The sequence below is a fragment of the Ipomoea triloba genome, chromosome 9 (assembly GCF_003576645.1).
Source record: "Ipomoea triloba cultivar NCNSP0323 chromosome 9, ASM357664v1".
Taxonomy (NCBI): domain Eukaryota; kingdom Viridiplantae; phylum Streptophyta; class Magnoliopsida; order Solanales; family Convolvulaceae; genus Ipomoea; species Ipomoea triloba.
In genome coordinates, this window is record NC_044924.1 from 10,785,868 (window position 1) to 10,809,420 (window position 23,553).

The window sequence follows — 23,553 nt, forward strand, 5'->3', positions numbered from 1 at the left end:
ATTACCATAATTACTAATATTATGATAGAATAATATTAATTAATTATAATTAGAATAATAATTACCATATTACTAAAATGCCCCTACGTTTGGGCGGGAAAATTTTGGAGGAGGATAATGCTTTTATATATAGTATAGAAGTATAGATTACCTAATATCTATTAATTGGTAATATTGTTTCTATATTTACAATATAATATTAATATATATTAATTGGTAATATTGTTTTTATATTCGTAATATAATATTAATATCTATTAATCGGTAATATTGTTTCTATTTGAAAATTACCTAATATCTATTAATTGGTAATATTGTTTCTATATTCGCAATATAATATTAATATCTATTAATTGGTAACATTGTTTCTATTTGGAAATTACCTAATATCTACTAATTGGTAATATTGTTTCTATATTTGTAATATAATATTAATATCTATTAATTGGCTATATTGTTTCTATTTGGAAATTACCTAATATCTATTAATTGGTAATATTGTTTCTATATTCGCTATATAATATTAATATCTGTTAATTGGTAATATTGTTTCTATTTGAAAATTACCTAATATCTATTAATTGGTAATATTGTTTCTATATTTGCAATATAATATTAATATCTATTAAATTGGTAATATTGTTTCTATTTGGAAAGTTGAAGGTGAGAATTTTACTTTTATTGATAGTATTGATACGTGAATATAGAAAATAATATTACCAATTAATAGATATTAGTTAATTTCCATTTTACATTTTCTTACCAAATAAGCACTATTAATTATTTGACCAATAAAATATTTAATTAATTGACTACAAAAGTTTGGGTGGGAACATGAAATAGGAGGATTTTATTTTTATATATAGAGTATAGATTATATCACAATATAAAAAGGATAATGCAAAATTATGAAATAGTATATTTTGCATTTGGTATAAATTGCCAAAATATAATAGATTGGCAAAATTGTAATTTTTTTGACTAATTAGTCGTACTAAAATAAGATATTATTGCATGTACCATGTATAGTAAAACAATAAAATAAGATAATCATTTTCCTATTTTGGATATTCACATTGATTTCTTTGGATAGATTTACACATCGGATACAATATTTTATAAGAAATTACCATAAATTGCCTCAACACAATGCATATATATATATATATATATATAAGAATCAGACTTCAAAATAAACAACTCAAATATCATATACAAATACAAAGAGAAAGATGGTGCCGAGCAAAACAATGTTCATGCTTGTCTTCCTTATGGTCATTCTATTAGGTTTGTTTTATCTCTTCTTCCCTCTAGGCTTTAACAACAAGAAAATATTACATTGATAATTCTATTTTTTTAAAGAGTAAAAAAAAACAAATTGTGATTATGATTTACTAACTCAATATGAAATTATTTTGCAGGTTCACCAGTAGTGAATGTCATGGGGCAGTCTATTTCAAATGGTGACGGTGATTTTGCCACCCCTAATGGTTGCGTGACGGATAAAGATTGTGACAAAAGTCGTAAATGTCATGGAGGCATTGGCAATAAGTGCGATGGAGGAATTTGTGTTTGCGGTTGTAGCATTGCCAGTAACAATGGCCATTAATTGAGATTAATTTCTTAATGATTAATATGAATTTTTAAATCTACTTCAAAATTCAATATTGTTCTATTTTGTTTTGATATATATATTTTTTTGGTGGGAATTTTTTTTGATATATATGCATGCATGTAAAATAATTCTTATTTGAATTCATATTATTTTCATATATTTATTCTTATTTTTATTGACATTATTCAACTCTTAACGTTGAATGTCAACTCCTAATAAACTAATTGAGAGTTGATATCCAATTTGGTCCCTTGACTATTAGGATTTTACTATTTTAGTCATCGACAATTAAAATTGCTCANGGTAATATTGTTTCTATTTGAAAATTACCTAATATCTATTAATTGGTAATATTGTTTCTATATTTGCAATATAATATTAATATCTATTAAATTGGTAATATTGTTTCTATTTGGAAAGTTGAAGGTGAGAATTTTACTTTTATTGATAGTATTGATACGTGAATATAGAAAATAATATTACCAATTAATAGATATTAGTTAATTTCCATTTTACATTTTCTTACCAAATAAGCACTATTAATTATTTGACCAATAAAATATTTAATTAATTGACTACAAAAGTTTGGGTGGGAACATGAAATAGGAGGATTTTATTTTTATATATAGAGTATAGATTATATCACAATATAAAAAGGATAATGCAAAATTATGAAATAGTATATTTTGCATTTGGTATAAATTGCCAAAATATAATAGATTGGCAAAATTGTAATTTTTTTGACTAATTAGTCGTACTAAAATAAGATATTATTGCATGTACCATGTATAGTAAAACAATAAAATAAGATAATCATTTTCCTATTTTGGATATTCACATTGATTTCTTTGGATAGATTTACACATCGGATACAATATTTTATAAGAAATTACCATAAATTGCCTCAACACAATGCATATATATATATATATATATATAAGAATCAGACTTCAAAATAAACAACTCAAATATCATATACAAATACAAAGAGAAAGATGGTGCCGAGCAAAACAATGTTCATGCTTGTCTTCCTTATGGTCATTCTATTAGGTTTGTTTTATCTCTTCTTCCCTCTAGGCTTTAACAACAAGAAAATATTACATTGATAATTCTATTTTTTTAAAGAGTAAAAAAAAACAAATTGTGATTATGATTTACTAACTCAATATGAAATTATTTTGCAGGTTCACCAGTAGTGAATGTCATGGGGCAGTCTATTTCAAATGGTGACGGTGATTTTGCCACCCCTAATGGTTGCGTGACGGATAAAGATTGTGACAAAAGTCGTAAATGTCATGGAGGCATTGGCAATAAGTGCGATGGAGGAATTTGTGTTTGCGGTTGTAGCATTGCCAGTAACAATGGCCATTAATTGAGATTAATTTCTTAATGATTAATATGAATTTTTAAATCTACTTCAAAATTCAATATTGTTCTATTTTGTTTTGATATATATATTTTTTTGGTGGGAATTTTTTTTGATATATATGCATGCATGTAAAATAATTCTTATTTGAATTCATATTATTTTCATATATTTATTCTTATTTTTATTGACATTATTCAACTCTTAACGTTGAATGTCAACTCCTAATAAACTAATTGAGAGTTGATATCCAATTTGGTCCCTTGACTATTAGGATTTTACTATTTTAGTCATCGACAATTAAAATTGCTCAATTTAGTCACTAACTATGAAATTTTTACCTAATTTGGTTTCTCGACTATTAGAATTTTACCACTTTAATCCCCGACTACCAAAGTTGCTCAATTTAGACTCTAACTATGTAATTTTATTTAAAATGGTCCCTCAACTATTATGATTTTACTATTTTGGTCATCGACTATTAAGATTTGTCGATCCTAATAGTTGAGGGATCAAATTGGGTATTAACTCTTACGAAGAATTAATACTATCAATGCAAGTAACATTAATATAAATTATACATAACCACTGATTAGACAACTTAATGAGCATATAGTATGGTAAAAGATATTTAAAAATTATAACAAAGTTAGAAATATTTAATTTCAATTATAATTTAGAGTTGTATGATGTTTTTGAACCAAATGCTCCATGAAGTTACAAATTGAACACATTCATGACTTTGAACAGAATTTAGGACCATGACAACGAGATCCAAATCTGATCCATGATTTGGATAAGCACGAATTCAACAAAGTTTGCATCTAATTGTTTCAGTGTCTTAAAAAGAGGTGAACGAGTAGATAAAATAAAATTTCTATATTAAATAGTTATGTCTTTAATTCTTCACAATATCCTCTTAATTAAATCTATTACACATGATAAGTGCGATTCACAATCTTAGTACCGAGGAAAAATTTTGCATCTTGCCTAATGCCTATTGGCTGCATCACAAAATGCAAAACCGTTACTGGCTAAGATAATGCAGTATTTATCTTTTATTTTAGTTGTAAACTTTATGATTCCAATCTCAAATCTCAAAGAGATATATAGTATGTGGTACTAAGAATAGCGTGGTTTACCAAGAAAAAGACCCTTACATGCAACAAGAACAAATTTCATCGTTTTTGAGCCGCCTAACCAACTTTGTACTCCAGTTCTTCAACACCAGGTCAATTTTCAATGTTAAGCCCTTCAAAGCTTTTATTTTTGTTAAATTTTTATACACCCATTTCAGTTTCTTGGTATCTATTTGCTTCATATATTTCTAATTGCGCAAATCAAGATTTTCTTGGATACATTTTTGCTGAAACTTCGAATCTGTACAGTGACCCCAGTATGTCGTGTTCTTGATGTTAGAGGGGCACAATTATTTTCTTGATTTCCTTCGAAAAAGTTTTGGTTTTTCCTTTTCCATAAATAGAATTGTATATGTTGCTTTCAAGAATTCGGATTGATTGATTTCTGGGCTTTCTTTTAGACATCCTTTCTGTGCAGAAAAGTTTGACTTTTTAGAGAAATAGAAATGGAGGTTGATAAAGCGATCAGAGAATGTGATGATCGAAGACTGAAAACAAAGTACAACAATGCCATACATGTTATCAAAAGAGCCCTTGCTCTCTATTCGTAAGCTCCATTTCTTACCCTTCCCTGATTGGTGCTCCAAGTACTTGCTATCATCTATAGTTTTTCATCGAAATATTTTGAAGTCTTGTATTTGAGCTGTGGGGTTAATTTTGTGGCTAAATGAGTGAATTGATTGGGGTTAAACTTGAAGAATGCTTGTCTATTATGGCAGTATTTTTTCTTGTTTCTTTTGTCTACATTAATATATGTCTGTCTCTGAATTTTAGGCATATGGATAGAATTGTGTGGAATTCTTGGATCCATGGATTTGTACTTTCTTTTTGAGTTTCATCTACATCTATACCATATAAAGTAAAGTTGGGTAGTTTTTTATTTTCTTTTTGATGGTCTAAACAGTATACAAGAGGTTGCATTGAGCTTCAATGGAGGGAAAGATTCCACTGTAAGTTCTTTAAGTGTTTGTAAGCTTGTTATCTTAAACTGGCAGTGGTTTGTTTTTTCATTTACATTTCAACATATATTTACCATCAAATTGTCCCATGTAGGTTTTGCTTCATTTGCTTAGGGCAGGCTATTATTTGCATGAAGCTGAAAGATGCCATCCCAATGGGGACCTTGGGAATGGTGAAATCACATTTCCAGTACGAACAATATATTTTGAGAGCTCATCAGCTTTCACAGAAATCAACTCATTCACTTATGAAATGGCCGCTAAGTACGTGAGCAATGCTATTACTAGTTTACTTTTCCCCTTTTCCCTATGGTCAACACAAACATGTGATAATTGTTGTAATTGTGAAGGTTTACTCTTTTATTACCATAATTGTGGTGCCACTTGTGTTGATTGCTTCTCTCTAAGCAGTTACAACTTGCAAATGGATATTATTCGCCTTGACTTCAAATCTGGTTTAGAGTCTCTGCTTAAGGCTAATCCAATTAGAGCTATTTTTCTTGGTGTTCGGATTGGCGATCCTACTGCGGTATACAAATTCCTCAAGAAATTCCAACCTTCAATTATATTAAATATTGCCGGCAAATTAACTTATCAATGACCTAGTGGTAATTTAATATATGTTGAATCTACCTCTCAGGTAGGTCAAGAGCAATTCTCACCTAGCTCACCTGGTTGGCCACCTTTCATGAGAGTGAATCCAATTTTGGATTGGTCATACAGGTAAATCTATGATTAATAAGCACTTCATGCACCTGCAAGATAAGCTAGTAAATGTGTATGTCTAAAACAAATTTTATGCGGGATATTCGTGTGGATCGACTTGAGTATGTAGCTATATCATGACTAGAGAACCAAAGTTTGCAAGAGAGAATATATTTTTCTTGGAAGTGTATGTTAAGCAATTTTGATAATGCTTATTTGTGCATTAATAATTTATGTAAATCATTTATGATACTTACAGTATGATTATTTACTTATTTTGAACTTCAAAGAACCAACTTAAATTTAATGAAGATCATAGGATAGCAGCTGCTTTTATTTGTAATGTGCTAGAATTTTAAAAAGCATGTTTTCTGTTATGCTTGACCTTCAGTAACCTTATACCAATGTAAGTTATTTCCTTCCTCTTGATAGTTTTGATTTATAGTCATGGTCATTTTACGTAGCATTTAGTGTTAAGTCTCTCTTTTGCTTCTTACTTTGTAATTTGGAGAAGCTGGAAACTGACTTTGTTTATGTTCACATGATAGAGATGTATGGGCTTTCCTATTGACTTGCAAGGTCCAGTATTGTAGCCTTTATGATCAAGGGTAATGCTTCACAAGTTTGGCATTTATTCATTTCCTATCACTGTGATGAAAGTTAGCTCCTGTTGGTATAATCTCTAATGAAAAAATAAAAAAATAAAAAAAATGTATGAATGAAAGAACATTTGGTAACTTCTACTGTTTGGACCCTACAGTAGTTTGACTTTTGTTCCTTTTCACCGTATTGCAGATACACTTCTATTGGGAGCATCCATGACACTGTACCAAATGCATTGTTGTGCACCGCCCATTCCACTAATTGCAATGAAAAATTTAGACCTGCATATTTACTATCTGATGGAAGGTTGGAAAGAGCTGGGAGAGTAAAGAAGTACTCTTCGACAGTATCCAAGCAAGTGTCACCCATTAACAATGGATTCAAAGGTGAAGATTCATGTTGGAAAAACATGCTAACAGCTTCAGTAATTGCTGTCGGTGATGAGATTTTGTAAGTTATTGTTACTATACTTTTAATCAAAGTTCTCCTTACCTTCTTTAGGTTACATGTTCCGTGATCCTTAATACTAAAGTTTAAGAGCTTTTAGGCAACTTTTTGTTACCCTTTCCAATACTATGTGATCATTAGCCAATCTTTTTGTTGAAACCTATTTCTTCTTTGACCTTTGAGTTCCTTGTGGGTTCCAACAATCTCCGAAACTTCATTCTTCTCTAATGGAAGGTTACATGTTAGGAGGCTCCCCACTCTCACATAATGCTGTTTATCGAGTCTTGTATTTATTACTTATGTATTCGATTATGAATATGGTCACAATTATTAATATGACCCCACTTATAAAAAAATGTAAAAATTATACATAGTGGGATCAATGCTTAGACTAATCTTGGACTAAGCAAAATAAATGTTAGAATATCGTTGCAACCAGCTAACAAAACAGCTTTGTCCTCAAGGCTATACTGGGGAAACTGACTAGTGGCATCCTCTTGGGGGCAGCTCTCCCATTATACCAAAATTTGATAGTTCTCTCTTGAGCTCTCATTTGGTCCATGAGTAGCCAAAATATCTTCCGGTATATGACCTTACCTTGTTTGTCTAATGCCATGTCCTTCAGAAGTTTGGAGACAGGTTGATGGTGTCTTGTAAGATGCCGGAGTTGTGACACATGAAAAATAGGGTGTAACTTAATTGTGGGTGGCAATGCAAGTTTGTAGGTGATTATTTAATTTTTTTCACAAGTCTAAAAGGCCATAGTACCATGGAGCTAGTGTTGGGTTGATACGTTGTTGGACCGTAGAGTGGCAATGAGGCTGGAGTTTTAGCAAGACATTATCGCCCTTTGCAAACTCTAAGTCACACCTTTTGGCCTTGGATACCTTGGCCCTACGGTGTTGAGCTTGATCCAAACTGGATCGGAGTGGCTTGGCTAAAAAGGTCTGCCAGAGCCTCGGCAGTGAATGGATGATGCCTATTAATTGGCATTCATCAATAGTGCCAACTTGATGAAGAGCCTTCGGTTGTTCAACAGGCAGGGCGAAGAGATTGCTATTGAACATTGGGGTTTGCTTTCGCAACAAATGGAGTGCTGCTCCCTCCTTACTAACTAAGGCTGTCGTGACCTTCAATTCTTCGTGTGTGTGTGTGTGTTGGATAGCAAAGTATTGCTCTTCTTGAGAAATACAGCCACTTGGATCAATCCCATTGAAATTAGGGACATGAATCCTTGTGGTAGTAAGTTGAGGGCCATTTGTGGTAGTTGAGTACAGAGGTGGGTCGGTGGTACTAGATTTTTCTACTGGGGATTCAATCTCAAAGCCAACCTTGGTGACAGTACTGGATAAGACCCTTTCCTTTGCAGCCACAAGGATTCCTCCACCTTGGTGAATCCCTGATCCATTTTGATGCGTAGAGCTTTCTGACCCGCCTTCAAGTTCTCCTGGCTCTTCTGTCTTCTCCACAGCTTCAATTCTTGCTTCCAATCATGTCATTCTCGGATCAAATGGCAGGTCGAACCAATTGATAGGAGTAAAGAGAGGATGGATTTGAACCAAGAAATTTTGGAGATACTAATATTATAAAGTAAAACACAATGGGATGATAAGCAAGGAACACCAATTGCTGAGTTACATAATCAGTCAATCCCTGATTATATGCTTCCTTGAATACTGTCACTTGAATGATTATTTGATTAATTTATTTTTCTGCATAACATAAATATTTCTTGGGATGTTACAATAACATAAATCATGGTTGCACTTCCCCCCTTCATCCAACTGGACATATTTCTTGGGATGCATTACTATCATCAGATTCCATGACTGAGCTGTAGTTCTAAACATAATCTCTTAACTTTATACTTCATGTACCCGTGGAATTGAAGTTCCATCTACTTGTGATTGCTTTCTTATCCAGTATCTTTCACTTGGTTCATAGCTCAGATTTGGCACTGCTGAGGACAAGTTGGGCTCTTCACTGTGTAAGAAGCTCCATAGTATTGGTTGGGCTGTGTCTCAAGTTGTTGTAACTCGAAATGATGTAAGTAATTAGGTTATTAGAAAATGAGCGTGCTTGAATCCTTTTTCCCATTATTGTTCAATGTTTAAACATTGGTTACTAATGTAGTTTCCAGTCCTAATCGGCTCCTTTTCAAATTCAGGTTGATTCTGTAGCTGAGCAAGTGGAGACACAGAAGTCTACAAGCAACATGGTTGCCATTTTCTTTGATTTTTCTTCTTTTTTTAATATATTTTTTATTGATTGTTTCTTGTTGAGTATTTGTTTCTTGTGCAGAAGCACACATTCACACAATTTACGATGTGTTTCCCATCTGTTTGTCATTGCAGGTGTTTATATATGGAGGGGTTGGTCCATTGCATTCAGATGTTACTGTAGCAGGAGTTGCTAAAGCTTTTGGTGTCCGCTTGGTATGCGATATTGATTTACTTGAACTTTGTCTCCTTTTTTTCGTGACTAGAAGCCGAACTGGATAATTTGTCTTTTGAGAAACTTATTAATCTTGTCTGATATTGCGAGTAGAATAATGTTGTTAGGAGCTCACGTTGCTTTCCTTTTCCACATTTCTGGTTGCAGGCTCCTGACGAGGAATTTGAAGAATATCTAAGGCACCTTATAGGTGAAAAATGCACTGGGGACAAGAATGAGGTCAAATCATATGCAAATTCGAATCGAACATTGCTTTCTATTTCACGTTACATATCCCCTTTGTTGAACTCCCAACTGAATACTTGATAATCATGTAGTATCGGACTTTGTCACAGAAGATTGCAAAAATTATTATTTCTGATTTCAAAAATTCATCTCCTCTGCATATGTGAAATCGGTTTGTTTCTTTCATATTCCAGATGGCACAGCTACCTGAGGGTATTACAGAATTGTTGCATCATGAACGGATGACAGTACCTTTGGTATGTTGACCATCATCTGAGATAGGGCAAACTTGTATTTTCCTTCTTTTCGTAACTTCTATATTAAGATCGTCTCTAATTGCACATGCCTTCTATCTTGTATTGTTTCTTTGGGTGGGAAATACATAAATACTTCTCGTTAAGATTGATTTGTTCAAGCGTGTCGTTCTCTAATGTAGATCAAGTGCCACAACGTAATCGTTCTCAATGCGACAAATGTCACTGAACTGGATGAGCAATGGGGTTGTCTAATTGAATTGACAAAATCTAATGGCCTACTTGCACTAGCGGAACCATTTGTATCGAAACACTTGGCAACGGCACTTTCTGATGTGAGTCCCAACAGATACCTTATTTTATGGAACTTTTTGTTGATGTATCTCTGCTTGATAATGGATGCAATTGTCTATCAAAGCTGCTCAACCACTTCCATACTTAACATAATGCAGGTGGAAGTTGCTCAACCTCTATCAAAGCTGTGTCTTCAATTTCCTGATATTTACATCGGTAAGGATCTGTATGTATATTGTGTATCAGATTCACACACTATTTAGTATATTCGATTAACCTATACCCGTGTCCATTACTAAGGTGGCTATCGAGAATCAAGAATAGGACCTCTTGTGATTACATTTGAGGGAAAAGTAAGTATTATTGCCAAAAACAAATTTCACTTTTAGTCTTCAACTACTATGTTATTGCCACATTTAGTCCTACTATGTCAAGTTGGTTTTGGACCATAGATTTGTATTGGAACTCAAATTTTCATACTTTTGGTACTGCCACAGGATCTGGTGAGGATAAAAGCAGCAGTAGAAGCATTGCTTCAGAATTTCCATCCAGGAACTTTCTCTGACATTCACTGACTGTGGCTTCATTTCCTCTTTCACCATCACTCTCCCAAGTGTGCTAGGAGCTTTCTTGTTGCTGGAAGTCAAATAGAATGTTGAGGAGAGGAAAAGTTTGCAGTAACAGAAAGTTTCAGTGCTGCAATGAAGGAGAATGAAGGGAAGAATTTCTATCTAGGCACTTATAAATTTGTGTTGATTAATACAAGTCTGTACTGCTCTATAGCCATTAGTCTGGGACCCAACCAATACAAATTCAACAACAATATTGTTCTCTGGAAAGTTTACCATATCTCTAGCTCCTTGAAAAACTATCATGTCCTATATGATGAGACAAAAGAATTAAGAAAATAATAGCATTGGATCAGACCTAACATAATTGAATTTATTGTGGTTGGAAGTATTTGAACTCTGAACTCTGAAGTGCTTATTTTATTCGTGGAGTCCCAAATCACTCATTCTAAGAAGTTGCAATTTTCAAGGAAGAATATGAGTTAATATTCCGAATATGCAGTGTTGTAAAAATCCCGTCTAGGTGCTAGGCGCCGGTCCACCGCCTAATGTATCACCTTAAATGGTGGTCTAGGTGCAAACTCTAAACAACATCGTTTTGAGCGAAATAATTGTACAAACTCTAAATATTTTTTAAGTTAGTATATAATATTTTAGTATTAACTATTAAAGTATTATATAATTTACTTATAATTATTAGTCTTTAAAAAATTAAAAATACTTAAACAAATTTTATTTTTAAAAAAAATACACTGGCACCTAGGCGCATTAATCGCCGCCTCCTAAGCGCGCCTAGCGATTTTTTCAACCAACCATGGGGTTATGTTTAGTCCTATATACCCGTGGTTCAACTATCAAATTTAAACAATTGTGGTCATTCCCTTTTAATTTAAGTTGAAGGACCACGGGTAGTTATAAGTTGGAAAACCACAAGTAATTAAATTTGAAAATTAACAAATCACAGATGGTTAAATTGATATTTTAAGACTAAACGTGGTTGGATCACTATCTTCGGAAGACCTGAATTGGTATTTACTCAAAAGAATATCTATCCACTGTTTCATCCAACACACATAGGCATTCAAAAAAGATAGCAGATGGACAAGTAGTTTCAGTTGATTTCATTCATTGCTAAACGAATAGTGTATGCATGAAAACACACTGTATTAGGCAAAAAATATAATTGGCTGACTTGGAAAAGTAAATTGGATGGCTAAATGCACAACGGCTAAGCTTTGGGCTTAAGGATCTTGACAGTCTCCCAAGTGAAATCAGGGTCCTCACGGCCAAAGTGACCGTATGCAGCAGTCTTCTGGTACCTGAACTTGCCTCCTCTCTTCAAGTCGAGGTTGATTGTGATCATTCCAGGCCTGAAGTCAAAGTTCTCCTTGATCAAGGCCAAGATATCCTTTTCAGGGATCTTCCCAGTCTTATATGTATCAACAAAAACTGAAAGTGGTTCAGCAACACCAATAGCATAAGAAACCTGCACAAGGCATCGGCGAGCAAGTCCTGAGGCAACCACACTCTTTGCTGCCTGCCTAACAATGTAGGCCCCACTTCTGTCCACCTTAGTAGGATCCTTTCCTGAGAAAGCACCTCCACCATGAGCACCCCAGCCACCATAGGTGTCAATGATAATCTTCCGCCCAGTGAGTCCAGCATCTCCATGTGGACCACCAATGACAAAACGGCCTGATGGGTTAAGGTGGAAAATGGTGTTGTCATCAAGGTACTTGGCTGGAATTACAGGCTTGATTACATGTTCTTTCAAATCCTTGGCAATTTGCTCATTTGTAACAGTCTCATCATGTTGGGTTGAGATGAGAACTGTGTGAACTCTAAGAGGGATCATGGCACCATTGTCATTCTTGTACTCAACAGTAACCTGCGTCTTTCCATCAGGTCTCAGCCATGGGCAAGTCTTGTTCTTTCTTACCTCAGTAAGCTTAGCACCAAGCTTGGTAGCTAGCACATGAGTGAGAGGCATGAGTTCAGGAGTTTCATCAGAAGCATAACCAAACATGTGTCCTTGGTCACCAGCTCCAATCTCTTCAGGTTTCTTGGTGAAATGACCATGAACTCCCTGGGCAATGTCTGGGCTCTGTTGCTCAATGTTGACAAGGACCTTACAGTTATCAGCATCAAGTCCAACATCAGCTGAGATAAACCCAATGCCTCTGCAAGTATCACGGACTATCTTTTCATAGTCAACTTTGGCTTTGGTAGTGATCTCTCCAAAGACCATCACCATATTGGTCTTTGAGCAGGTTTCACAAGCAACCTTGCTGTCTGGATCTTGTTCCAGGCAGGCATCAAGAATGGCATCTGAGACTTGATCACAGAGCTTGTCAGGGTGACCCTCATTGACAGACTCAGAGGTGAACAAGAAGGTATCCATATCTAGTGTGACAATTTTTAGAAAGAAAAACTCGTTAGCACCTCTTCAAGTAAAGGAATTACACAAGCACATGACAGAAACTGCCAAGGGATATAACATGATCAGCAGAAAATGCAATGGCCTTCATAATTGTTAAGAAAATAAACAGACCCCACTTCTTTTATGAAAACGTAGACCTAAGAGGGAAGATACACCTTTGAGCAATTATTTATTTACTACAAAAAGCTTTAACTCAGAGCTCTATAGTCAAGTTTTCAGTTATCCTATAAGTTTGTTGCTGAAACACAGGATATGAACATTGACACTAGACAATGATGCATACACATGAATTACAAACATCTTCCCAGCACCAGATCATCCAAACAGAAACTTCATTTTGTTTTGCCTAACAGGGATTGCAAATAAGCCTAAAGCAAGACATACATAAAACATGCCTTTGACGAAAGTAGCACAGTTCACTACATTTACAATGAAAACAGCTAGCAGATCTACCATCACACCATAAATTACATGATTCGACCAAAACACATGGGATGCTTGACAATTAGTGACTAGCGACAAGCTGGTAGTATAACATGTAAAATGATTTTACAGGACATGAATAACATCAATAATTTAAGGTATAACTAGTATAACATGTACCAACCAACCATAATTAAAGGTAAATTAGCCTTTTAAAAAGAAAATGCAATCAACTGATATTCAACCAGGCTTTTTCATTTTCATCTCATTAGCATCAATAATTTAAGTCAAAAAACTATTTATGAAACACATACTTTAACTGTTTGATCAAGACAAACAGCAAAGTAGAAGCTGTTTTCCAAACACCGTGGAAGTGATTAACAACAGATCCGATTGCATACGAACCAACAAACGTCACAATTAACAAACGAGATGCATAGACAGTGGAATCTCAAGCAAAACGAATGAATTAATGAAATGATAGGATCATAAAACCACCAAATTCACATCTGAATCAAAAGCTACACCAGCAGGTCCGGCAAACAAACTCTCTAGAAAACAAAACACACACTCCGAGACTGGAAAACAAAATGCGAATTGCATAATAAACATAGCGAAATTGAAGGAGGAGTGCGGAAACAGAGCAGTGCGTACCTCTGAAACGGAACGAAATCTAGATCTGAGATGATCGAGGAAATGGAAATGCGGAGGAGTAGAGATGAGTGGTGATGGGGGAAATGGTTGAGTGAGTATATATAGAGTGCGCGGGATTGTAGGCGCGTGCTCTCCACCCGCGGAGTTGGTGAGGCACTGAGGCTGCAACGCAACTTGCTCATTTTTCTCATTCTTTTATTTTCAGTTTCCACTTTCCAGGAAGACGCCACCAACCTCTTTTGACTCAACCCATTGAAATTTCATCCTGATATAAAAATATAAAATTAATGATGTCATTTTTATCAATACCGAGTAATCATTTATTTTATTATATTCTTTTTATCATATTTATTTATCTTATTTATTATTTATTAGTTGAATTAATTTTTTCTTTATTTTTTAAATATTTTTAAATATATTTTTTGTATTTAATAAAAATATTAATGTAATCTCTCAATATATAAATTTTATATACTAATAATAAACTCAATATTATAAACAAATTAAATTATAGATAATATGTGTTAAAACATTTTTAATTGAATTAAACACATAAAGTGACATGAAATGCACAATAATTTCTAGTTGTGAAATGTAAGTCTCATCTAATGTGATGAAAGAGTGATTTTTATTAATTTTTCATGTCATGGTGACTCATCAACTAATCAATAGAGACTAGGGGTATAGATTTTTGCTCGCTGCCTACAAAGAGCCCCTCATTTTGAGAAGTTGCTCACTGCCTCGCTGGTAAGATTTACCTCTGTGACAAGCTGAAGGGTAAAAAAAAAATTCTAATACTCATTGCTTTCTTTCTTTTTTTTTTTTTTTGAAAGCAATACTCATTACTCTTTTAAGGAAGTCATTTGGTAACACATAACACATTACTTGACTGGAATGGTAAAGCACTCCAATTTTTATATTTCAAAATTTCAAATAAAACTAACCAAAAGTCCAATTACAACATGTATGGTCACTTTCTTCCAAATGCCCTCTTTTATTTTTATTTTTTTAATTTTTTATTTGTTTATGACAAGGCAACAACAAGTGCAACAATTGAGACTCCCATGTGTAAAGTCATACTCTCCTCGTACTTTAAGTGATGTGGGATAACGCAATATCATTGCTCCAAGTCAATATTATTATCATCTTAATTTTACCGTTACTAACTTACTATTATGAATTATCTATAAAAAAATAATTCAATTCACCGCAAGTTTGATTGGAAGAAAAGAAATGAATTGCAATTCCATGCAAGTGGAATAATGTAGAAATAAAATATTAATTTAAATTTCAGTATTTTATTTGCAGGAATCTAAACATGTCATAGTACTCTTTTGTAGTTCTGTTTTCCTGTCTTCCCTGGGCCGAGGGGAGAGCCGGAGAGGGAGTTGGAGTTGGTAACTGCTTGGTGTTACATATAATCGTACTTTATGCATCACTAGTTGTACACGGTAGTTGGAGTTGGTAAGTGCTTGGTGCTGCAAATAACCATACTTTATGCATCAATAGTTGTACATTGTTAGTTGGGGTTGGTAGGATTCCTGCTTGGTGCTGCATATAATCATACTTTATGCATCAATAGTTGTACGCGGGTGGTTGGAGTTGTTTGGTTAAAGTTGGTAGAATGGTAGGAAAGGTAGGTTTATTTATTCTGTATGCACTTGTACGTTATGTTTTAATAACTGTACATATATGGTTGTTGACTTGTGGTCTTAAAGATTAATATATTATATTTTAACTAATTTAAATATATGCTTTCAAAAAAAAAAACTAATTTAAATATATATTCAATTTAAGTAAATTTCTCGAATACTTTTTTATTACACAAGACTTTATAAAATAAAATAAGTAGATATATCACTGTAACACACATATATGGACAAAATGATTTTTTGTTAAGGAGAAATCTTAATAATTCCTTTGAAATTTATTTTAATTATTTTCACAGATTAACAAAAGATCTTCTAATTAATTATAAAATATGTTTAATGCATTTTGGGTTATAGTTATTAGTATGAATTTTATTTTCAAACAAAAACATGATCTTCTTACATGCTTGAAAATTTGTATTTAATGTCTATCACAACTCACAAGTCAAAGTATTTAGCAAACATATTTGATCTAAATAATATTCTTTGTTATTTTTTGCTTTTTGGTGATACTTGTCAAATATTAAAACATTTTAAAAAATAAAAATAAAAAATTCAAAAAGTACCTTTTTTATTTCTAAAAAAATTTTATCCAAATAATAAACACATTTAATTTTGTTGGGCGTCGACAGGGTTGGTCAAGTTCAACCACTGCTCGATTCGAGACGTGACATTGTGGCTTAGTATGTAGGGATGTGGTTAAATGGTTAGTATTCACATACTTATCACCAATTGATTTTAAGTAGTATATGACAACCAGATAGTCAATTCTAAGAACTCTGTTGTTAAGCGGCTTGATCTTACTTACAGCAGTCACATAATGGGTAATCCATTAGAAAGTAAGCACAGTGCATTGCTGAGATCCATCAAATTTCATTTTTAATTAAATTCTTGTGGTGATCACTATGAGTTTGAAAAACATACAAATACAAAATGCAGGAAGTTTAAGGCTAAGATGCACTATAATGTTAAAAGATTTTGGATCATGTTTATTTATCAGTAAGAGGCAAACTCCACCCGCGTAAAAATACTGAAATGTAATATTTAAAATTTTAAAAGAAAAATACGGGAATGGTGATTTATGTATAGCTGTAAAACGAGGATGAGCGCATGATATTAGAGTGTCGGTGCTAGCTTGCGATCCAACAATGTATAATTATATTGGAAACATTATTAGATATGTGTCGGTGTTGTCCTCCCATCCGCAAATTATTGATGTCACCCGGGGAATGGGATGCTACGTGAAAAGCAAAAGAACATAGAACGTGCTGTCTCGAAATGTGGCTTGCCTTGAACCTCCAAGCTGTATGTTGACACTTGACAGATGTCTAGATGTATTATTTACTTTGGGTGTTTGATTAAGATGACTCATCTTTTTAAGTAAGAGGATCAATATTTAGTGCCCACAAATAGATATTTCTACCTTATAAAAATTGTTAAATTAAATCATAGTGACTCAGCTCCTTAAGCTAACATTATTCCTTAAATACTTTCTCACTTTCAAAAGTTGGTCTTATCTTCTCACTTTCACATCACAATAATAAATTTATATAAAGTACAAATGTTGCCAAATGACAGCAAAAAAGTTAAGAGAGTACAAGTGGAATTAACTCTTTGGAAAAAACAAATTACACACAAAAGTTTGGCATCAAAATGTATAAAACTAGTCTTGAGATGAGCATAGATGCATAGTATAATTCTTGTCTACACTCTACATCATGCACATTATGAAATTGAAGCTTAGATAGTTATGGTGTATATTGAACTAACCAAAAATAAAGGCAGTTCACCAAATAACTTGAGCGCCAACACCAAGCTACAACTCCTATAATCAATGGTTCTTTCTTACTTAGCATAGTGCAAGTATTAAATTCCATGAAGCTCATCTATGTGCTCAGGTTGAGGTTTCCACTACACAAGCTCTTAGAGAATCCAACAAAATGTCTTCATTTAATGATTTACCTGCACAGAGACATGTATAAACGATTGAAGAGGAGAAAATAGTTGCCGTTTGTACATGAAAACTTTAAAAATATGTTTACCTATGAAAACTATTTTGTTCATTTGGTTTTCTCCATTTCTCCAGTCCCGAGTTGGAACAATCTCGTAGATCTCTCTCACACCCTAAGAGGCAAAAAATAAATAAATAAATAAATTGTATTGATTATGATGTGCAAAATTAAGACAATTCTGCAGATTCTGGACATTTGAAATGATATAGACTTGTGGTCTGTAAAATAAAATGCACCATCAATAATCCATTAAATATGCATTGCCTTTTGGCACATGCCATTTTTTCAAACTCTACATGGAAACAATGATGGAAAAGTGAGGATTATCTGATGCATTATATGCTACTATAGTCCATGTGAATAATCAAAAATACCAGAGCAGTATTTACAGACAAGAAAGGAACATTGTTCAATAAAAGTTATATCAAGGTGTCAATCAGTATTGTTCAGGAATGCAAAAAAAAGTCTGCAGATGTTAATAATGACCACATGGAATTCCATATTCAAGTGAAATAATTTCTTTATTCTTTCTCTCTCTCACACACACACACATATAGGTGTTTGAGTGTGCCTCGACTTACATGCCTATCAATTATTTGTATCCAATAATATGTTAGTCTATAAAGTTCTTAGCAATCAAGTTGCACTATTGTGTACAACTTGGGCTAACTTCTGTGGAAGAATACCAAGTTCATGCTATATCAAAACTCTTAAATTGGTTCGGAGGATAAAAGAAAAGCTTTCTAATGAACTAGGTTTTAGTAATTTGTTGCATTCTATATACATCAGTACCTGCAGAGTATAGAGCTGATCTGAATTCATGACTCTTAAAATTCCCTTGCAGCGATATATGTCCATGCCATACTTTTTGTCCCAAAGGAGTTCCTCAAGCCACACACGAATCTTTTTGCGTAAGAGAAAAAAAGATGAGCTCAGTCAGTATCTTAGGGACAAGAAAACTACTATTAGTTGAAAAAAGCACCAGAGGCCACAAGTGTATCAACCTCCTATCTTTTTTATACTCCAATGACATTTTCAACTACAATAACAAATCAACTGCAGTTGACAATGACTAGATATGCTTCAATTGGAAATAATTTTTGAAAAATAAACATTTATGGATTATGGTTATCCTAAGAGCAAACTCTCAAATAAACTCTTCAGAAATTACCTTGTCAAGATTGATCTGCTGTGACTCACAAATGCATAACGTTCGGACACCAGTATCATGAAGATCTCGAGTAGTTAGAGATTTATTTGCTTCTAACAATGCTTCCAAGTGAGTTACATGCTGAATAAGACCAGGATGTCACAATAGTTGTCAATAGATAATGATTTCATCAGATTAAAGACATGTAGAGCAAATGCTGAAGATTAGTTGATATACTGTTGGATCATATGCTTGGCAATTCAGTATTTTAGACAAGTCAACTTGACAACGAACAGAATGAATAATATTGGCAAGGGAATTAATATTGTGTATCTCCTTCTCCAGTTCATCTAGAGCTGATCCAGAACCCTCTTGAGATACCAGATCAATCTTGTTAAGAATCACAACATCCTATAAAAAGCAAAAAGAAGAAGAAGAAGACATTTACCCTCATGCTCAAGGTATAACTGTATAAGAAGTGTTTAAAAAAATAAAGGATGATAGCAACACATATGGAACAATAGCTATTAGATATATCATATGATTGAAAATAGTTAGGGAACTTTCTTATACCGCATATGCTATTTGCAAGTATGCTTCAGGAAATGAAGATGATTCATGGTGCACCTTCAGCTGATAACGAAGGTTTTTTGCATCAACAACCTATCAAAGAAAACCATAAAGCAAAAAATATTTTGTGGAAAAACTATCAGTAAGAGGGGTGACAAATAGAACAGAATGAATATTTGCACCTCTAGTGAAATTAGGTAACTATAATCATATAAAACTCACAGTAATAATGGAGTCAAGCTTGACAGCTGATTCTAGTTGATCATCCAACCAAAGAACAGATGCCAGAGGTGCAGGGTTTGCCAAACCTGTAGTCTCTAGCAATATATGGTCAAGTCTACATGCAACAAAAATCACAGTTTGTGAAAGGCTAGTAATAAATGTGATGCTTATCAGGGTATTAAAAGAACTGTCTAGTTAAGAAACAATAGAACTCTCATTTAAACAACCTTCAATAGTTCAATCTCCTGCAGTTGGCAAACAGATACAGAAAAAAATTGAATTTTTTCATTTAAATAAAAGAGTATTTCATATACTCTGTATAATAAAAGACATTGCACAGCAAAAAAGGCTTGTATCCAGGAATATGAACACACCCAACCTATGCTTTCCTTTTCTTTTTTAGACTATGGTTTGCATAATGAACAGGAAGTTCCTTTTGACCAAGGGTTCAACTACAGTAATAACAAGGCAGTGGACCTTCCTTGTTCCCATATACGGAGTATAAACCAAATTTCAATTGGCTATGCATTTCAACCCCATCTCATACAAAAGTTAAACAAATATTCAAACATCAAATCAGAATAAATCTCATTACATATTTCACTAAAAATGACTTTTGAATCATTAACTCAACTCAAGCATATAATCAGGAGAGGTGAAAATTCAGTATACACACCACAGATATACAGACAATTATGTTATCAATAAAGCACTGTAGGCAAACAAAAATTGAAGTAATTTTCTAAAACCTTTCTTTCCTCTGAACAAGCTGCTCTAGAGCTTGAACCAAGCTATGCTTCACAGTACAGCAAATGCAGCCATTTGCAAGCTCCACCCACTCCTCCACAAGCCCACCACTTTCTCCTTCATTAATCATCGCTCTCTCCACTCCCAACTCCTCCCCGAACTCATTGAGTATTACTGCTATTTTCTTCCCATGTTGTGCACTCAATATGTAATTTATCAGCTGTAATTTTCCTAAAATTGTCAAAATACATAAAAAAATTGAATGGTAAGAAGGATAAAGGAATGGACTTGGGGAGAGGGGGAGATAGAAAGAAAGGAACTTTACAGTTGATTTGCCGGCGCCGAGGTAGCCTGTGATGACAGTAACACCGACTGGAGGGGCATCGGTTGTTTCTGGCTGGTGATTGATTTGGGTAGATGGGTGAGGAGTGCTTTCATTGACAGCAGCAGTAATCTCAACAGCAAGTGGTGGTTCTTCGCCGTCTTCTTCCATGGTCAGTGTCGTAGGAGTTTGAAATTTCTTGGGAAAACAGCAAGGCAGTGAACTGTTGTTTTTATTGTCCAAGGCAATATGAACTTAAGAACATAAATTAATTTACCAATAGTAAATAAGATAATTTTACCAATACTAATCACACATAAGACAATTTAATAATTTAATACCATTATGGGCTCTAATGATTGGAAAAGAATGTTTGTGACACACTCTACTCAGTTAAAATATTACGACCATAGTTACAGTGTATTTCTTACATAATACAGCCAGTTTCTCCACCCACTCCAATAGGAGTAGTCCAACTTACATGCTCAAACTGGACCATTTTTAATATTTCACCAATATTAAGCTACATTAAAGTTCGTAATTTTGATATTTTGATATTAAAAACTGCAGGATGAAAACACCTTAGAACGCTAAGCAAAAGAATAACATTTAAGTATGCAAGAATCATATCAGAAAGGAATTGTGATTTTGACCTCTAAGTCATTTCCTGCATTTGGTATGCCCATTTCACACCTTTTTTATTTTTTCTATACTACATGGAATGAACATTGGTTCCCTCTCAAGGAAGAACAACAAATTTACACTTATTCCATCGAATTAACTTTAACATGTTTAATCAAATAATATCAGTTCCTTTCCAAATTTGGTTTCTTGCGGTTCCACCTTACAAAACAAACCTAGGATCATTATTTTTCTTAAAAAGAAAATAATCCCAACACCATTATTAACTTTAAGCATCCCAACAGAAATGTACAGATTGTGGAACTCCCTTAACCCTCCTACACTCCAATTTTCTTTCCGCTTTATTTTTACTTCAGTGAACGTGAAGCTCTATATAATTGCCACTTCTTCCTCAATTTCTCTCTCTTTACCCGTTAGTTTGTGAATTCAAATCTTTCATCGAACAGTTGGTGTGCACAAAGACTGCAGATTATACAATATCCCAAATACATGGGCACAAGAAAACTGGATTCCCTACCTGAGAGCAACAGAACGCGGCTGACGGTGCTCCACAATAACGCAGCCAAACCGGGAACCGAGGCGAAAACGAGAAAGGGAAATTGGAGAAAAAGGCTGATTCTAGTTCTACGACGCAATTTGGGCTCTCGCCTTGCATCTTACTTAAAGCATTCATCTAGGCCAGACTATGGACTTTGGAGGCCCAATTATTGAGTAACCCGCGTTTAAGTGGACCATGGTCAAGAGGGGCAAATTATGCTGTGGAAAAACTACGTCGTTTTGTCTTCTTTTTTTTCTTTTTTTTTTTTAATAATTTAGTAAACATATTGCTGAATATAGAGTTATCCAAAAATGTGTGAATGTAGAAGTTTCAAAGTGTGAATGTAGAGTATAGAAATCGTGAATGTAGAGTTGCCCAAAAATGTATGAATGTGGAGGTTTTAAATTGTGAATATAGAGTATAGAAATCGTGAATGTAGAGTTATGCATGTGTGAATATGTAATAGAGTTAAGAAGTTCTATCAACTTGTAGCCCTGTAATGTGTGAATGTGGAGTTCTCAAGTTGTGAATATGGAGTATAGGACCTGTGAATATAGAGTTTTGAATGTGTGAATGCATAACAGTGGTAATATAATTACAAAACATATAATCCTGTAATATGTGAATGTAGAGTATAGTGTATGTGAATGTAGACCCAGGTCCACCTTGCAAGGTGGACCTGGGTCCACGGCATAACAACTCGTCAAGAGGTCAAATTTTATTGTCAACCATGATCAATGTAGCGGCAACAATGCGGATCATGCAGTAAAACAACATCATGTCACCTCAACTCTAGGGGTGTATACGAATCGAATTGAGTCGAATATTTTGCTATTCGATTCGAATTCGACTAAACTTGAGTGTATTCGTATTCATATTCAATTAATATTCGAATCGAAAATGTTATTCGTATTCGATTCCATGATATTATTCGAATTATTCTATTGGAATATTCAAATTTAAAAAAAAACACTGCCTGAATAAAAAAAACACAGCAGGCAGCAGCAGAGGAATAAAGGAAAGAAAGAAGAAAAAAAAAAAGAAAGAAAGAAAGATGAAAAAAGAAGGGAAGCAATCGGCAGAAAGAAGAAAAAAGCAAGAAGAAGAAAGAAAAAAGAAAGAAAGACGAAAGAGGTCTCGAAATGAATACCTATGAGTGGCTGGTGGTTGATGGCGAGTGGTGGTGGCTGAGTGGTGGTCGGTGGTGGCTGGTGGCTGAGTTGTGGTTAGTGGTCGGCGGTCGGCACTGATGGTTGGTGGCGAACGGAGATGGTGGCTGGTCTCGAAATGAACTCAAGGAAACTCCAAATGAGTTGAGAAGTGGCTTAGGTTGGTGTATTTTGTATTAGGGTTAGATTTTTAAAAAAAAATACAAAAACCCGGGTCGACACCGGGTTAGGCATCTTTGGGCGTCGCCTAGACGACTAGGCGACGCCCGAACTCTCCTCGCCAATTTTAGGCGAGGCGAGCCAACTAGGCGTAAGGGCTGGAGCGCCCAGAAGCCTAGGCAATGCCTTAATAAGCTTGATACTTACAATCCTTAAATTATGTCAA

At 34.0% G+C, this 23,553-nt stretch overlaps 3 protein-coding genes across 7 annotated transcripts; 1 reads left to right on the forward strand and 2 right to left on the reverse strand.

The window, feature by feature from the left end:
• The first annotated feature begins 4,058 nt into the window (after positions 1 to 4,058).
• LOC116030641 (FAD synthase) lies at positions 4,059 to 11,021 on the forward strand. 2 transcript variants are annotated; one of them, XM_031272949.1, is made up of 17 exons: positions 4,059 to 4,212; positions 4,522 to 4,667; positions 5,025 to 5,070; positions 5,174 to 5,343; positions 5,491 to 5,608; positions 5,720 to 5,802; positions 6,333 to 6,392; positions 6,580 to 6,837; positions 8,784 to 8,880; positions 9,002 to 9,052; positions 9,189 to 9,269; positions 9,436 to 9,507; positions 9,708 to 9,770; positions 9,950 to 10,102; positions 10,220 to 10,277; positions 10,362 to 10,414; positions 10,559 to 11,021. In XM_031272949.1, the coding sequence occupies exons 2-17, from the start codon at positions 4,567 to 4,569 to the stop codon at positions 10,634 to 10,636; spliced, it is 1,542 nt and encodes a 513-aa protein (XP_031128809.1). In that variant the 5' UTR covers positions 4,059 to 4,212; positions 4,522 to 4,566; the 3' UTR covers positions 10,637 to 11,021. The 2 variants fall into 2 exon arrangements, with proteins under 2 accessions (XP_031128809.1, XP_031128810.1); XM_031272950.1 differs by having other exon boundaries at positions 4,067 to 4,212; positions 4,539 to 4,667.
• A 702-nt stretch (positions 11,022 to 11,723) lies between these two features.
• Positions 11,724 to 14,295, reverse strand: LOC116029928 (S-adenosylmethionine synthase 3-like). Its single transcript, XM_031271979.1, has 2 exons — positions 14,148 to 14,295; positions 11,724 to 13,033 (listed from the first exon to the last, which is right to left on the reverse strand). Exon 2 carries the CDS (start codon positions 13,029 to 13,031, stop codon positions 11,859 to 11,861), a length of 1,173 nt encoding a protein of 390 aa, XP_031127839.1. The 5' UTR covers positions 13,032 to 13,033; positions 14,148 to 14,295; the 3' UTR covers positions 11,724 to 11,858.
• Positions 14,296 to 17,382: 3,087 nt separating this feature from the next.
• On the reverse strand, positions 17,383 to 23,473 carry LOC116028357 (COBW domain-containing protein 1). Of its 4 annotated transcripts, none has more exons than XM_031270048.1 (10): positions 23,150 to 23,473; positions 20,823 to 21,042; positions 20,500 to 20,717; positions 19,751 to 19,865; positions 19,532 to 19,621; positions 19,196 to 19,369; positions 18,980 to 19,099; positions 18,601 to 18,711; positions 17,839 to 17,920; positions 17,383 to 17,758 (listed from the first exon to the last, which is right to left on the reverse strand). In XM_031270048.1, the coding sequence occupies exons 2-10, from the start codon at positions 20,988 to 20,990 to the stop codon at positions 17,691 to 17,693; spliced, it is 1,146 nt and encodes a 381-aa protein (XP_031125908.1). In that variant the 5' UTR covers positions 20,991 to 21,042; positions 23,150 to 23,473; the 3' UTR covers positions 17,383 to 17,690. The 4 variants fall into 4 exon arrangements, with proteins under 4 accessions (XP_031125908.1, XP_031125905.1, XP_031125906.1 ...); XM_031270045.1 differs by lacking the exon at positions 23,150 to 23,473 and adding an exon at positions 21,979 to 22,165 and having other exon boundaries at positions 20,823 to 21,017; XM_031270046.1 differs by lacking the exon at positions 23,150 to 23,473 and adding an exon at positions 21,979 to 22,108.
• Between the last annotated feature and the right edge of the window lie 80 nt (positions 23,474 to 23,553).

What these genes read in the sequence shown, in the direction of transcription:
- LOC116030641 (XM_031272949.1), top strand. Translation starts at nt 4,567, where the DNA reads ATGGAGGTTGATAAAGCGATCAGAGAATGTGATGATCGAAGACTGAAA. An exon ending in ATGGAGGGAAAGATTCCACT is followed by an intron (nt 5,071 to 5,173) that starts GTAAGTTCTTTA and finishes TGTCCCATGTAG; the next exon opens with GTTTTGCTTCATTTGCTTAG. An exon ending in TGATTACATTTGAGGGAAAA is followed by an intron (nt 10,415 to 10,558) that starts GTAAGTATTATT and finishes GTACTGCCACAG; the next exon opens with GATCTGGTGAGGATAAAAGC.
- LOC116029928 (XM_031271979.1), bottom strand. Translation starts at nt 13,031, where the DNA reads ATGGATACCTTCTTGTTCACCTCTGAGTCTGTCAATGAGGGTCACCCT.
- LOC116028357 (XM_031270045.1), bottom strand. Translation starts at nt 22,134, where the DNA reads ATGAATGCTTTAAGTAAGATGCAAGGCGAGAGCCCAAATTGCGTCGTA. An exon ending in CTTGTTCAGAGGAAAGAAAG is followed by an intron (nt 19,866 to 20,499) that starts GTTTTAGAAAAT and finishes TGTTGCATGTAG; the next exon opens with ACTTGACCATATATTGCTAG. An exon ending in GAACAAAATAGTTTTCATAG is followed by an intron (nt 17,759 to 17,838) that starts GTAAACATATTT and finishes GTCTCTGTGCAG; the next exon opens with GTAAATCATTAAATGAAGAC.